Genomic DNA, 16,576 nt, shown 5'->3' with positions numbered 1-16,576 from the left:
GTTCCCTTTTCTCCACACCCTCTCCAGCATTTATTATTTGTAGACTTTTGGATCGCAGCCATTCTGACTGGTGTGAAATGGTACCTCATAGTGGTTTTGATTTGCATTTCTCTGATAAAGAGTGAGGTTGAACATCTTTTCAAGTGTTTGTTAGCCATCTGTATGTCTTCTTTGGAGAAATGTCTATTTAGATCTTTGGCCCATTTTTTGATTGGGTCATTTATTTTTCTGGAGTTGAGCTGTAGGAGTTGCTTGTATATTTTTGAGATTAGTTGTTTGTCGGTTGCTTCATTTGCTATTATTTTCTCCCATTCTGAAGGCTGTCTTTTCACCTTGCTAATAGTTTCCTTTGATGTGCAGAAGCTTTTAAGTTTAATTAGGTCCCATTTGTTTATTTTTGCTTTTATTTCCAATATTCTGGGAGGTGGGTCATAGAGGATCCTGCTGTGATGTATGTCAGAGAGTGTTTTGCCTATGTTCTCCTCTAGGAGTTTTATAGTTTCTGGTCTTATGTTGAGATCTTTAATCCATTTTGAGTTTATTTTTGTATATGGTGTTAGAAAGTGTTCTAGTTTCATTCTTTTACAAGTGGTTGACCAGATTTCCCAGCACCACTTGTTAAAGAGATTGTCTTTAATCCACTGTATATTCTTGCCTCCTTTGTCAAAGATAAGGTGTCCATATGTGCGTGGATTTATCTCTGGGCTTTCTATTTTGTTCCATTGATCTATATTTCTGTCTTTGTGCCAGTACCATACTGTCTTGATAACTGTGGCTTTGTAGTAGAGCCTGAAGTCAGGTAGGTTGATTCCTCCAGTTCCATTTTTCTTTCTCAAGATCGCTTTGGCTATTCGAGGTTTTTTGTATTTCCATACAAATTGTGAAATTATTTGTTCTAGCTCTGTGAAGAATACTGTTGGTAGCTTGATAGGGATTGCATTGAATCTATAAATTGCTTTGGGTAGTATACTCATTTTCACTATATTGATTCTTCCAATCCATGAACATGGTATATTTCTCCATCTATTAGTGTCCTCTTTGATTTCTTTCACCAGTGTTTTATAGTTTTCTATATATAGGTCTTTAGTTTCTTTAGGTAGATATATTCCTAAGTATTTTATTCTCTTCGTTGCAATGGTGAATGGAATTGTTTCCTTAATTTCTCTTTCTGTTTTCTCATTATTAGTGTATAGGAATGCAAGGGATTTCTGTGTGTTGATTTTATATCCTGCAACTTTACTATAATCATTGATTAGTTCTAGTAATTTTCTGGTGGAGTCTTTAGGGTTTTCTATGTAGAGGATCATGTCATCTGCAAATAGTGAGAGTTTTACTTCTTCTTTTCCAATTTGGATTCCTTTTATTTCTTTTTCTGCTCTGATTGCTGTAGCCAAAACTTCCAAAACTATGTTGAATAGTAATGGTGAAAGTGGGCACCCTTGTTTTGTTCCTGACTTTAGAGGAAATGCTTTCAATTTTTCACCATTGAGGATAATGTTTGCTGTGGGTTTGTCATATATAGCTTTTATTATGTTGAGGTATGTTCCTTCTATTCCTGCTTTCTGGAGAGTTTTTATCATAAATGGGTGTTGAATTTTGTCAAAGGCTTTCTCTGCATCTATTGAGATAATCATATGGTTTTTGTTTTTCAATTTGTTAATGTGGTGTATTACATTGATTGATTTGCGGATATTGAAGAATCCTTGCATCCCTGGGATAAAGCCCACTTGGTCATGGTGTATGATCTTTTTAATGTGTTGTTGGATTCTGATTGCTAGAATTTTGTTTAGGATTTTTGCATCTATGTTCATCAGTGATATTGGCCTATAGTTTTCTTTTTTTGTGGCATCTTTGTCAGGTTTTGGTATTAGGGTGATGGTGGCCTCATAGAATGAGTTTGGAAGTTTACCTTCCTCTGCAATTTTCTGGAAGAGTTTGAGCAGGATAGGTGTTAGCTCTTCTCTAAATTTTTGGTAGAATTCAGCTGTGAAGCCGTCTGGACCTGGGCTTTTGTTTGCTGGAAGAGGAGGGTTCAGGATGGGGAGCATGTGATTTTTTTTTTAAAAATAAAGAAAATAAAATAAAATAAAATAAAATAGTTCCACTGGTGAGAACATTAAATTACAGAGTATGAAACCTGTTTGCAAAGTTTTGCTTCACCAGGCAATTATTTAAGCCTTTCGACAGCACTAATTACTAGCTGTGTTAATATACCTGCCAACAAACAACTGTTTAATATAGATCAGAATGATGGAGGGCACTAGAGTTTTCTTCTTTGTGATGGATTACGGGTAATAAATCTTGTCACATCACAAAAGTCAAACAGGACCTGATGGATTAATTTGCTTCCAACACTGCAGTTCTCTAAGACAAGCTGTATTTATTCATTTACTGGAGAGAGCATTGTAAACTTATGTTTAAAGGGAGCAGCCAGTTATTTTATGGAGAGAAAGAAGAAAGGAAGTAAAATTAAATTAATTAAAGGCTTTTTTTTTTTTTCATGTAGAAAAAGGCGTTAATTAATAAGGTTAGTCCACAGAACCTATTTTCCATTGAGAAATGCTGCTTTCCTTCATTGGGTGGCTCACCCAGTAAGGTGGTTGATAATTAAGGGGGTTATTTTGTTTTTCATCTGCAAGAAAAGCATTTAATTGTGTGTAAGCTTTGGTTTAAAAAATTATTAGTTCCTGATAGGCCAGAGACATTTGAGAAATTAGCTGATGGGGGTGTGGGTAGGTGTAAATATCACAGCACTTTCGTCACTTAAGAGTTTGCTGAGCTGAGAAGTTATTCTGTTGACAAGGGAGTTCTGGGAGGAGTTAGTCTGGGTGGGAGTTGAAGAATTCATGTTGACTATTGCGGGAGCCGAGGTTTTGAGGTTGTCATTCTGTCCCCCTCAGCACCTAAATTCAATTTCAATAGTAATCCACAAGAAAGACTAGGTTTAACTCGCTCTGTGGGAAGTAAAAATGTAGGAGAGTGGAAAAAAATCTCATTGTAGTGTATTTCAAAATATGAAATAGCTATAGATAGATCCTGAATAATATTTCATATTATTAAGAATAAACATTTTATATATAATTTTATTTATTCTAGAACAAAAACAAGAATACATGTATTTTTGTTTTTCCCTCCTTACACTTTAAAATAAAGCTCTCTGCGTTTATTCTTAATTCCATATCCTTACTTTAAAATAGTTACTTGGAATCTTCTAATTTAGAAGACAGAAATGCTTTTGATCAATTTTTGTAGAATTGATTTTATTCAATAAAAATACTATCAAACATATACTATCAATAATAACGATAATTATCGAACATATACCTCTCTATAACTAAAATATTTAAAAATCAAGTATTTAAAAATTATTAATTTTTTTCATAGAAAATAAATCAATATTTTAAATATTCAATAAATTTTAACAAACATATATACCAGGCAGCCACCATTGATGTAATCAGTATGTTCTTCAGTATGCTAAAAGATAAAAAGACTTCTCAACTTTTGACAGTTAATATTTTGGCAAAACTGTCATCCATCAGTAGTAAATATCAGTTTGGACTCACTCATATCTGGTACTAGGGGAATCATTGGTAATTAAAATATCTATAAACTTTAAATAGAGCAATATTGGGATGGGGAACACATGTGTACCCATGGCTGATTCATGTCAATGCATGGCAAAAACCACTACAATATTGTGAAGTAATTAGCCTCCAATTAAAATAAATAGATTAATTAAAAGATTAATACCTTATGAAGAATTTTTCAAGGTATTAAAAATTTAAGAAATGAGGGAATAGAAAATTAAATGAGAATATGCCATAGTGCATGGAGAGTGAAAAAGTTGGCTTAAAGCTCAACATTCAAAAAACTAAGATTATGGCATCTGGTCCCATCACTTCATGGCAAATAGATGGGGAAACAGTGGAAACAGTGGCAGACTTTATTTTTTGGGGGGGCTCCAAAATCACTGCAGATGGTGACTGCAGCCATGAAATTAAAAGACGCTTACTCCTTGGAAGAAAAGTTATGACTAACCTAGATAGCATATTGAAAAGCAGAGACATTACTTTGCCAAAAAAGGTCCATCTAGTCAAGGCTATGGTTTTTCCTGTGGTCATGTATGGATGTGAGAGTTGGACTGTGAAGAAAGCTGAGCACTGAAGAATTGATGCTTTTGAACTGTGGTGTTGGAGAAGACTCTTGAGAGTCCCTTGGACTGCAAGGAGATCCAACCAGTCCATTCTAAAGGAGATCCGTCCTGGTGTTCTTTGGAAGGAATGATGCTAAAGCTGAAACTCCAGGACTTTGGCCACCTCATGCGAAGAGTTGACTCACTGGAAAAGACTCTGATGATGGGAGGGATTGGGGGCAGGAAGAAAAGGGGAAGACAGAGGATGAGATGGCTGGATGACATCACCAACTCAATGGATGTGAGTTTGAGTGAACTCCGGAAGATGGTGATGGACAGGGAGGCTTGGCGTGCTGCGATTCATGGGGTCACAAAGAGTCAGACATGACTGAGCGACTGAATTGAACTGAACTGATGCCATAGTACTTGAGTCTTTTCATATCAGTAATATCATGGGATACATTTCCATATTTTACTGTAAAATTTACCTAAGTTTGGCAAAATCTAGAGACAAGCTTATAAGACTATTCTCATGTTCTTTAATTTTTAAGGGTCAAATAATTCAGATCATGTATGCAGAATCAGAATAAATTAGATCATGTATACAAATCAAGAATTTTTTGGTAATTTTTTTGGCATCTTCACTCAGGTACCCGGAAGCTCTTACTGACCCTGCTTACAAGGGGCAGATTCTTACCATGGCCAATCCTATTGTTGGGAATGGTGGAGCCCCAGATACTGCTGCACTGGATGAACTGGGACTCAGCAAATATTTGGAATCTGATGGGATTAAGGTAGTACCAGTGATGACTATTTAAAAAGTATAGTTGATTTATTTTAGGAATCTAGGCTAGACAAAGTTTCGGCCACTGTCCTGTAGTAAAATAATTAAATATATAGTCTCAATCTCATTCCTAGGTATATGAGAATAAGTTTTAGCATGGAACTATTCTGAATTTCATTTCTCAGGGCACTCTGTATTTATGCTTAATGCTGTGGATGAAATGTGGCTTCATTTAGAAAAATGTTGTTTTAAGTTCAGATAACAGCGATGCTACAAGAATTTGTGTTGAATCACTTTTTAAAAGGATTTTAAGAATCAACTTTCTATCAGCTAATTATATTTTAAATCCCACTCTCTATGGGAGATAAATAAAAGATAACTTGTATGCCAGACTAAAAGTAAAAGTAAATACAATGAAAAATTCCTATTCAATGTAAATTTGGGTAATATCATGGGGATATAAACCATATAAACTATTCAAAAATTTATACAGGGTGCTGAGAAAGGAGATCTAGCTTAGCCTCCTGATTTGGCAAACCAGGTAAGACTGTCCCCCACATGACAATTAAGGTAGTGACTATATATCTTAAAAAAATTTTTTTTATCATATTTTGTTCTTCAAGTCTCCAAAATTTTAAGCATTTTGTTGGTAGGTAATAAAAAATTTGAGCTGACTCAAGTTACATGAGTTGGATAGCATTTTGTGATCACTTTAAAAAACTGACTGCCTGTCTTTCTAGGTTGCAGGTTTGCTGGTGCTGAATTATAGTGATGACTACCACCACTGGCTGGCTACCAAGAGTCTAGGACAGTGGCTACGGGAAGAAAAGGTGAGAAATATCCAGCAGTCAGCATCACCTAAGGATGATTGGTGGGGTCCTGGAAAGTTGGGAAGGTGTATGTAATTGCAAAGGGCCAAACAGATGAGGCATATCACACACTTTGGGATCCTTTTGTTTCAGAGAACGCTTCCTTCTGTTACTATAGGCTGAATGTCCAGAACTCATTCTTTAAACAGAGAAATTTATCAGTTCAGTCGATCAGTCGTGTCTGTCTCTTTGCAACTCCACGGACTGCAGTACACCAGGCTTGCCTGTCCATCACCAACTCCTGGAACATAATCAAACTCATGTCCATTGAGTCAGTGATGCCATCCAATCATCTCATCCTCTGTCGTCCCCTTCCCCTCTCGCCTTCAGTCTTTCCCAGCATCAGAATATTTTCCAATGAGTTAGTTCTTCGCATCAGATGGCCAAAATATTGGAGCTTCAGCTGCAGCATCAGTCCTTCCAATGAATATTCAGGACTGATTTCCTTTAGGGTGGACTGGTTGGATTTCCTTGCAGTCCAAGGGACTCTCAAGAGTTTTCTCCAACACCACATTTCAAAAGCAACAATTCTTTGGCGCTCAGCTTTCTTTACAGTCCAACTCTCACATCCATACATGACTACTGGAAAAACCTTAGCTTTGACCAGATGGACCTTGACTAAGTAATGACTCTGCTTTTAAATATGCTGTCTAGGTTGGTCATAAATTTTCTTCCAAGGAGCAAGCATTTTTTTAATTGTATGGCTTCAGTCACCATCTGCAGTGATTTTGGAGCCCAAAATAATAAAGTCTGCCACTGTTTCCACTGTTTCCCCATCTATTTGCCATGAAGTGGTGGGAACAGATGCCATAATCTTAGTTTTCTGAATGTTGAGTTTTAAGCCAACTTTTTCACTCTCTGCTTTCACTTTCATCAAGAGGCTCTTTGGTTCTTTTTTGTTTTCTGCCATAAGAGTGGTATCACCTGCATATCTGAGGTTATTGATTCCAGCTTGTGCTTCATCCAGCCCAGCATTTCGCATGATGTATTCTGCACAGAAGTTAAATAAGCAGGGTGACAATATACAGCCTTGACATACTCCTTTCCCTATTTGGAACCATTCTGTTGTTACATGTCCAGTTCTAATGATTGCTTCTTGACATGCATACAGATTTTTCAGGAGGTAGGTCAGGTGGTCTGGTATTCCCATCTCTTTAAGAAGTTTTCCACAGTTTGTTGTGATCCACAATGTCAAAGGCTTTGGTGTAGTAAATAAAGCAGAAGTAGATGCTTTTCTGAAACTCTGTTGTTTTTTTGATGATCTAGTGGATGTTGGCCATTTGATCTCTGGTGGCTTTGCCTTTTCTACATCCAGCTTGAACATCTGGAAGTTCACGGTTTACGTACTGTTGAAGCCTGGTTTGGAGAATTTTGAGCATTACTTTGCTAGCATGTGAGATTATATTTTCAGTTTATCCACTAGGTGGCACTCATACATGCTTGGTGAAAGTGAAAGTCGCTGAGTCGTGTCCAACTCTGTGCGACCCCCATGGACTATATAGTCCATGGATATTCTCCACATGGAGAATATCCATGGAGTGGGTAGCTTTTCCCTTCTCCAGGAGATCTTCCTCACCCAGAAATCAAAGTGGGGTCTTGCATTGCAGGTGGTTTCTTTACCAACTGAGCTACCAGGGACGCCTTTCTCAATCTGGAAAGGGGTTAGAGAAAATTTTAGAATTCTCTGTAGTCTGGAACAAGTTAACTACTCCATCCCCTTTTAACCAAGATCTAGATATGTAACTTGTGCCATAGATTCTTGTACCAGCTCAGTCATTAACTAGCTGTGTGACCTTGCTCTGGTCATGCAATCTTTCTTAATTTTAGTTTTTAATGAATGTGAACAGATTACCATCAAATCTTATTGGGCCTAAAGGTTATGACTCAATGACATATAATTGGATATCATCTCATTTGAAGTAATAAAGGAAAAAAGTTACTAACTACTTGGCATGCTAAATCGCTTCACTCATGTCTCACTCTTTGCAACCCTATAGACTGTAGCTCACCAGGCTCCTCTCTCCATGGGATTCTGCAGGCAAGAATACTGGAATGGGCTTCCATCCCCTCCTCTAGGGAATCTTCCCCACCCAGGGATCGAACCCACGTCTCTTATGTCTCCTGCATTGGCAGGCAGGTTCTTTACCACTAGTGCCACCTGGGAAACCCTATATGTGCCTTTCTTTGAGTATTATTTTCTAATCAAATAAGAGTATTCTCCTGGGTTGAATGTCAGACATATTTAGAGTAATTAGAGTTAATGGACCTGCTGTATTAAACCTCATTTCTACCATTATAGTAGTTGCTTTTTCTTAAGTTGATATTGGGCCTGTAATTGACAGAATATTAATCTGAAAGAATTCTGACACTCTGATGAGCATCTACTGCATGTGTATGCTTAGATGCTCAGTCATGTCTGATTCTTTGTGACCCGATGCACTGTAGCCCGCCAAGCTCCTCTGTCCATGGGATTCTCCAGGCAAGAATACTGGAGTGGCTAGCTATTCCCTTCTCCAGGGGATTTTCCCAACCCAAGGACTGAACCCAGGTATTCTACATTGCAGGCAGTTTCTTTACCATCTGAGCCACCAGGGAAGCCCAAACATCTACTAACTGGGGCTCAGTGTTGCCTCTTCCTAACAATTAAATAGAATATTGATCTTAGTTTCCTGAATATCATTACTGCTATATGTTAAAAGAGATAATAAAGCATCTGTATTATCTTCCAGGTCTTTTCTAGTTTCTTTCAATCATTATCTGAATTTACCTCTTTATAGTTGTCATTAATGCTTCCTTTGTGTTATGTAGGCACCTGATATTATAGCTGCTTTGTGTCAGAATTAATAGTTTAAGTATAAGCTTAATCCATGGTTTGTTAGCTCGTTTTAAAAATGTGCCTTGAGTCTTTTTCCATAATCATAGACACATAGAGTAGAACAGGGTCTAAAATTATAGCCAGTTTACCTCCTTCTATGGACAGGTGAGGGAAGACACCTTGCTCATACATCACTCAGATAATTGGTGGAAGGAAAAAGAACTAGAATCTGTTTCCTTATTCTTTTTTTTTTTTAACTTATTTATTTATTTAAAAAAAATTTTTAAACTTTGCAAAATTGTATTAGTTTTGCCAAATATCAAAATGAATCCGCCACAGGTATACATGTGTTCCCCATCCTGAACCCTCCTCCCTCCTCCCTCCCCATACCATCCCTCTGGGTCGTCCCAGTGCACTAGCCCCAAGCATCCAGTATCATGCATTGAACCTGGACTGGCAACTCGTTTCATACATGATATTTTACATGTTTCAATGCCATTCTCCCAAATCTTCCCACCCTCTCCCTCTCCCACAGAGTCCATAAGACTGTTCTATACATCAGTGTCTCTTTTGCTGTCTTGTACACAGGGTTATTGTTACCTCTTTCTAAATTCCATATATATGCGTTAGTATACTGTATTGGTGTTTTTCTTTCTGGCTTACTTCACTCTGTATAATAGGCTCCAGTTTCATCCACCTCATTAGAACTGTTTCAAATGTATTCTTTTTAATGGCTGAGTAATACTCCATTGTGTATATGTACCATAGCAGATGAATGGATAAGAAAGCTATGTTTCCTTATTCTTAACTCATTGCTCTTTCCCCTTTTATCCATGGGGAATATGTTTGAAGACCCCCTGTGGATGCCTGAAACTGGATAGTACCAAATCCTATATATACTAATATGGCAGAAAGTGAAGAAGAACTGAAGAGCCTCTTGATGAAAGTGAAAGAGGAGAGTGAAAAAGTTGGCTTAAAACTCAACATTCAGAAAACTAACTTCATGCCAAATAGATGGGGAAACAGTGGAAACAGTGAAAGACTTTATTTTGGGGGGCTCCAAAATCACTGTAGATGGCGACTGCAGCCATGAAATTAAAAGATGCTTGCTTCTTGGAAGAAAAGCTATGACCAACCTAGACAATATATTAAAAAGCAGAGATATTACTTTGCCAATAAAGGTCCATCTAGTCAAAGCTATGGTTTTTTCAGTAGTCATGTATGGATGTGAGAGTTGGACTATAAAGAAAGCTGAGCACCAAAGAATTGATTCTTTTGAACTGTGGTGTTGGTGAAGACTCTTGAGAGTCCCCTTGGACTGCAAGGAGATTAAACTAGTTAATCCTAAAGGAAATCAGTCCTGAATATTCATTAGAAGGACTGATGCTGAAGCTGAAACTCCGATACTTTGGCCATCTGATGCAAAGAATTGATTCATTGGAAAAGACCCTGATGCAGGGAAAGATGGGAGAAGAAGGGGACGACAGAGCATGAGATGGTTGGATGGCATCACTGACTCGAGGGACATGAGTTTGATTAGGTTCTGGGAGTTGGTGATGGACAGGGAAGCCTGGTGTGCTGCAGTCCATGGGGTCACAAAGAGTTGGACACCACTGAGCGACTGAACTGAACTGATATATATACTAATGCGATATTTTTTCTTATATATACGTACCTATGACAGAATCCGATTTATAAATTAGGCACAGTAAAGGAATATCTGAATTTCCAGCATCACTACTCTTGTGCTTTGGAGCTAATATTAAGTAAAATAGGGCACCTTGAACACAGCACTGAGATATTGCAGCCATAAATCTGGTAATTCAGTTGGCTACTAAGTGACTCAAGGTGGGATTTGCTGGACAAAGGGGTGGCTCACATACACTATTCAGAATGGTACACAATTGAAAACGTATGAATTGTTTATTTATGAAATTTTCCATTTAAAAATATTTTTAGACTATTGGCAATAGCAGGTAACTGAAACCACAGAAAGCAAAACTGGATACGAGGGCTAGATACCACATCTATCCCTATCTAATCTAGTCAAAGAAACTAAATCAAGTGGAGGTGTTGCCTGACTGTCTAATAGACTAGGCAAAATTTAACACAGGTGCTTAAGAAGCACCTCCAGGAAACTCTGTGGGGCAGTGAAGGACAGGGAAGCCTGGTGTCCTGCAGTCCACAGGGTCACAAAGAGTCAGACACTACTGAGTGGCTGAACAACTAGAACAACCTCCAGGTAAACCCATTGATTGCCTACTAGGTGCCAGAAGCATGGATTTGCATATAATTGATGTAATTTTTTTTTTAATTGATGTAATTTTGCTTATGGAGTTCACTTCACAAATTCTTTTAGTTTAAAATATACATGTATATATAAAATTTTGTTACGTGTTTAACATCCTGGATTAAAGGCAACAAAACTTAGTAGAAGATCGATGTTCAGAATTTCTCATTTTTCTTTCTGAGGAATGGTCTGGGTATTAAGAGTCCTATGCCCAGCAGGAGCAGCAATTTACCTTGTTCTCATAACACAGTCATGCTAGATCAGAGAAAAGAAGGAGTAGGGAAATTATTTACTGCTCAAGTAGACATATGATGTGAAGTTGGTAACTTGAAAACACTATGCTGGACCTAATTTCCTCCAATTTTACTGTCACTACCCTTTTTTTTTTGTTCCTCCACAGGTCCCTGCAATTTATGGAGTGGATACAAGAATGCTGACTAAAATAATTCGAGATAAGGTATAATAATCATATTTAGCCAAATCTATGTTTATATATACGTATATATGTTTATGTATACATACATACATATATATATACATATACGTACATATATACATATATATGTATGTATGTATGTTTTTTCTCAGTGCCCAGGGAACCCATTGGTATGTAAAAGAACAAATCCAGGCCATTTCTGTCATTTGGGTCTCTGTCATCCTGTTATACTTTTTCAGTTACTTGATGTGACTTTCAAGACTGAATACTTGATTGGGATGTTTGTTCATGAGTGGTTTTGAGATTAATTTGAGCAGTAGTTAATTGAGTGCCCACTTTATGTTCACTATCCCAAGTAAAGCCTTGGTGATTCAGCTCATGTGACAGGGCTAGTGAAACAAGTGGAGAAGCTAACTAGATGCATAAGAATTTTGCCTAAATTGAATACCTACCTGCTGAAAAATGCAAACCAGGAAGTGCACAGCACTAGGGCTGTTATTTATTCATATCCCAGACCAGAAAGAAACTTTTATCCCGTGAATGTTAACTGAATTTCCTAAATGCCATTAAAGGTTTCTCGTTATATTCTATACATTTTCTTGAAAAAGAAAGAAAGATACAATTTCAAAGTGAAAAAGGTTCTCCAAGAAAATCTGTTGAGATTCCTTATTAGAATACATATTGACTCAGGATCTCTTTAAATGGAAAGAAAGCTTTAAAAATAAGCTTTTCATGGCCACATACTTATGACCAGAAGGAAGACAGAGGGAATGTTTGCAGTCCTGCTACTCTACCTCTGATTTCATTCCCTCCTCCATGATTTTCCTGAGAATAAATGTTCTAGGTTATATACGTAGATTATACATCCCAGGTAGACTTTTGCATTTTCTTAGCCCAGTGATGTTGTGGGAGCAGTAAAGAATGATGAGAGTGCCAGATGGGAGGGGAATAAAATTGGGAAATTCAGCTGTGGAATTGGCAGACTGGATACAATATAGACAGGTTTAGTAATTTGGGAAAATATAAGACCGTATTATGTTCTTCATGTGATACATTAGTTTAAGGTGAACCTTGCTTTTGTCAATGGTGTAGAAAACGGCAACTCACTCCAGTATTCTTGTCTGAAAAAATTCCATGAACAGAGGACACTGGCAGACTGCAATACCTGGAGTCTCAAAAAGTTGGACACGACTGAGCACTGTTTTTATCAGAGGTAGCTAGGTTTTCAAAATCTGGCTGAATAGATTAGCAAGCAAAATAGTAGTATTGCCTATTATATTTGATTATGAGTAATATGGGCTCGTATTAAAAATGTATGTTGTGGCTTTTAGTTCTGTGAGTCTTAGGTTGGAGAGCAAGCGTGTTTTTCATTCAGCATGCTTAAAGTAAAAGGGAATAAGAACTGAAAACCAAAGTTCAAAATTAGGGATCCATAAATATAGTCAAGGAATTCTGTGATTTGGACTATAAAAGTAAGTGGAGACCACCATGAAACTTAATAATCCAGTATGGAAGTGAAAGGTGGTTTTCACTGTCTTTCCCAGAGTTTGAGATAGTACTCTGGTTGTAATAATCACACTGAAATAACCGTCTGGATGATGTGCTAGCATCAACTCATTCCCAAGTTACTTCTTTCCCTAAGAAATATGTTTCAGAGGGAAATAAAGACTTTCTTCTATTCCTTTCAGTGCAACAATTTCCTTGGAGAAAAGCAAATCAGTAAATTATTTTGATCTCCTCCCCGTCTTGATAAAGTCATCATTATGAAACATAATATGCCATTTTTTAAAATCTTTTCCCTCTCCATAAAGTCTTCATTACTAAACATAATATAACATTTTTCTAAATAGGTCAAACTAGATCTACTAATAAATAAGCTAATCTCAGGACAGCAAAGAATAATATGAAGACATTTGCCATGTTCTGGCTGCTGCTGCTGCTGCTAAGTCGCTTCAGTCGTGACTCTGTGCGACCCCATAGACAGCAGCCCACCAGGCTCCCCCGTCCCTGGGATTCTCCAGGCAAGAACACTGGAGTGGGTTGCCATTTCCTTCTCCAATGCATGAAAGTGAAAAGTGAAAGTGAAGTCGCTCAGTCGTGTCCAACTCTTAGCGACCCCATGTACTGCAGCCTACCAGGCTCCAGAGGGACAGAAAATCCCTCTGTCCATGGGATTTTCCAGGCAAGAGTACTGGAGTGGGGTGCCATTGCCTTCTGGCTAGCAAGGCTAATTTGTGAAAACTTTATAGAAGGTTAAGCCTTCTCTAAAGTTCAAGCCCTTATTAGCATATGTAAAAAATGAAACTTTCATTGCCATTTCTCAAAGTTTGTGACTTATACAACATTTCATATATTTTTTGCATGTAAATTTTACTCTTTAAAATATTTCCATTCTTTTTCAATTTTCAGCAAGTTTTAGATTTCCTTTTTTTTTCTCAATCTATTATCTTGCCACATCTCCAACGAAGTAGTTTTAGGTCATAAGTACACTAAATACTCTGATTTGCACTTTCTGACAACCCAAATTCTGTTATCCTTTGACTTCACTTACCCCAGGTGACTATCTCAGCCCTAAAAGAAGTAATTTTACTTCTGAGCATGTTTCCCAAAATGTACCATACAAACTGCTTCATCTTTCCCAGTTGAGAAGATGAAGATCTGCTGATGGTTATGAGTAGTTATAAAGACATCTAAATATTGAAGTGGCTGTGTAAGTTCCTGTGAGTTTATCCTGCCAGCACCTGCATCACTGCCCCGTATTAACTCTCTAATTTTTTAATTTGATAGGGTACCATGCTTGGTAAGATTGAATTTGAAGGTCAGTCTGTGGATTTTGTGGATCCAAATAAGCAGAATTTGATTGCTGAGATTTCAACCAAGGTGAGAGATTTTCCTTTATATTTTGTGGTTTTATTTTATTCCCTTCAGACCTTTCTATTTTGTTAATACCAAAATCTACATTTAAGCAAAAATCATCTTCCACAAGCATCAGAATTGAAGGGAAAACAGTTATAAATTGATACTTTGCAAAAGCAGTGCATTTAAAGTTAGCAACTTCTACTTATAGGGAACTTGCATGGCTTGATTAAGAGTCTGTTTACTATTATTTTAATTTTTCTTATTTCTTTTTGTGGTTCCCTCACTCAAGACTTTAAAATGTCAAATACAAGGGTCATTCAATTGCCAAAGATAGGTACAGTGACAATCAGCAGTCAGAGCTAATGGTCTGCCAGAGAGTTGAGAGCAGTTTATAGAATTCAGACTCAATATTATAATTCGGACCCAATATTATAATGAGAATCTGGGGTTATTTTGTGTAGGGAAAAGAATTCCTGTGCACACTGAAATTTAGTGTATTATAGCTCACTTCAAAAATTAAGTGTTCTTCATGACGGCTATATCACTCCAAAGTGAGATATGTATATTGTATATTTACAAGAAGGCATACAATACATCTAAGTACTCTATAAAATCAATACATGTGTTGATCTTGATTAGAGTTGTGAGTCTCTTGAGCTATAGTTTCTGTTCTTGGGGACCATAGCGTTTGGTGGGGTACGCAAACAAGCAATCATCATGGAGCAAATACTATAATAAATGCTGTCCTTGGAGTGTGCACAAGACACCATAAGGTCATGTGTGGGAAAACATCCAATTAAAGAGGGTAGATTAGGGGAGGCCCCGCAGAGGATTCAGGCTTGTCCTGAGACATAAAGAGTAAGTCAGTAGATGGTGGACTAGGAGAGCTTTGTTTTAGGCAGAGGAAATGGCATGTGTTGAGAGGCACAGAGGTGTGAAACGATATGGTGTGTCTGAAAAGTTATGCTTAATTGGGTGTGTCTGACCAACGGGTTTACAAATACAGCTGTTCACATTTGGCTAAAGTTGAGTGGAGATGGACGGGGCTAGAGCTAGAGGGTTTAGTGTCATTAACTCAATGAATCAACTGAACTCCAAAATCAGCAACATTTTGGAGCAAAATAAACTGGATAAAAGAGCAGGTAACTAGAAAGTTATTGAAGTTAATTCGGACAAAAGTCATGAAAGCCCAGACTGACCAGCAATAGCAGGAAAAGAAACAGCAAGATGGTTTAGACAAATAGGAGAAAGAAGGTGGCTTAGACAATAGAGGGCTTCCCAGGTGACGCTAGTGGTAAAGAGCCTACTTGTCAATGCAGGAGATGTAAGAGATATGGGTTTGACCCCTAGGTCAGGAAGATCCCCTGGAGGAGAGCATGGTAACCCACTCCAGTATTCTTGCCTAGAGAATCCTGTGGACAGAGAAGCTTGGCAGGCTATAGTCCATAGGGTTGCACAGAGTTGGACACGACTGAAGAGACTTAGCAGCAGCAGCAAACAAATAGGAGACAGAGATTTCAACACATTTTTCTATGAGGACTTCCCTGGGGGCTCAGACTGTAAAGCGTCTGCCTACAATGCTGGAAACCCGAGTTCAATCCCTCGGTTGGGAAGATCTCCTGGAGAAGGAAATGGCAACCCACTCCAGTATTCTTGCCTGGAAAATCCCATGGACAGAGGAGCCTACAGTTCATAGGGTTGTAAAGAGTCAGACATGACTGAACAACTTCACTTCACTTCACTTCTCTATGAAGAGTTGAGACACAGCATGATAAAGGGCTATTTTTATAGAATTTTATTAGAGTTTAGAACTAACTTGGGGTAGCATTTCTTGAATGTGAGGAGCACTGGCCTAGAGAAAGTCACCTTAAAAAAATTCTATGGTCAAATAAGGTTGCAAAACACTGCAGAATGTATTTCTCTCTTGGAGAGTCCTAGCAAATTCATGTATTCCTGTTTCTATGAGGTCTTGCTTACTCTGTACAGAGGGTATATCGTGCATTTGTGAAGAGACCAGATTGCACATTTCATCTAAAACTTGTAAGAAACTTTGAAATCGTCCTAAATTCAGAGTGTGTTTGCTGACTCTTGAAGCTGGAACAAGCGAAGGCACCCAGCCCTCTAGGCTTTCTCTCTCTCTATTTCTATTATTTCTTCTTTTATGACTTTGGGGAACTGCTTCTTGGGTAAATGCCTGTGAAAATGGATCTGACTCCAAGCAGTGCTTAAAACGTACATAATGATTATGATATGCTCTGGGATCCTTTTATGAAGTCTACCATTTAAATGCAAATGATTGCACAGTAACCTAAAGGGACCAGTGGTCTACACTAGCTTAGTGATTCCTCTGACTCAGACTGATTTTATCCATTAGCCCCACTTCCTAAG

General features: G+C 37.8%; 1 protein-coding gene across 1 annotated transcript in view; it reads left to right on the top strand.

Moving 5' to 3' along the window:
- The window catches only part of CPS1 (carbamoyl-phosphate synthase 1), a 145,421-nt gene that overhangs the window by 25,149 nt on the left and 103,696 nt on the right, over positions 1-16,576 (top strand). Inside the window, exons 3-6 of the mRNA XM_086341970.1 lie at positions 4,785-4,929; positions 5,660-5,749; positions 11,294-11,350; positions 14,117-14,209. Of these exons, the coding sequence (XP_086198096.1) occupies positions 4,785-4,929; positions 5,660-5,749; positions 11,294-11,350; positions 14,117-14,209 (385 nt within the window). The remainder of the gene's footprint in view (positions 1-4,784; positions 4,930-5,659; positions 5,750-11,293; positions 11,351-14,116; positions 14,210-16,576) is intronic.

This window comes from Bos grunniens, chromosome 2 (assembly GCF_055505025.1).
Source record: "Bos grunniens cultivar Pamir isolate PY7600 chromosome 2, Bosgru_T2T1.0, whole genome shotgun sequence".
Lineage (NCBI taxonomy): Eukaryota > Metazoa > Chordata > Mammalia > Artiodactyla > Bovidae > Bos > Bos grunniens.
This window is presented reverse-complemented; position numbering and strand designations above follow the sequence as displayed.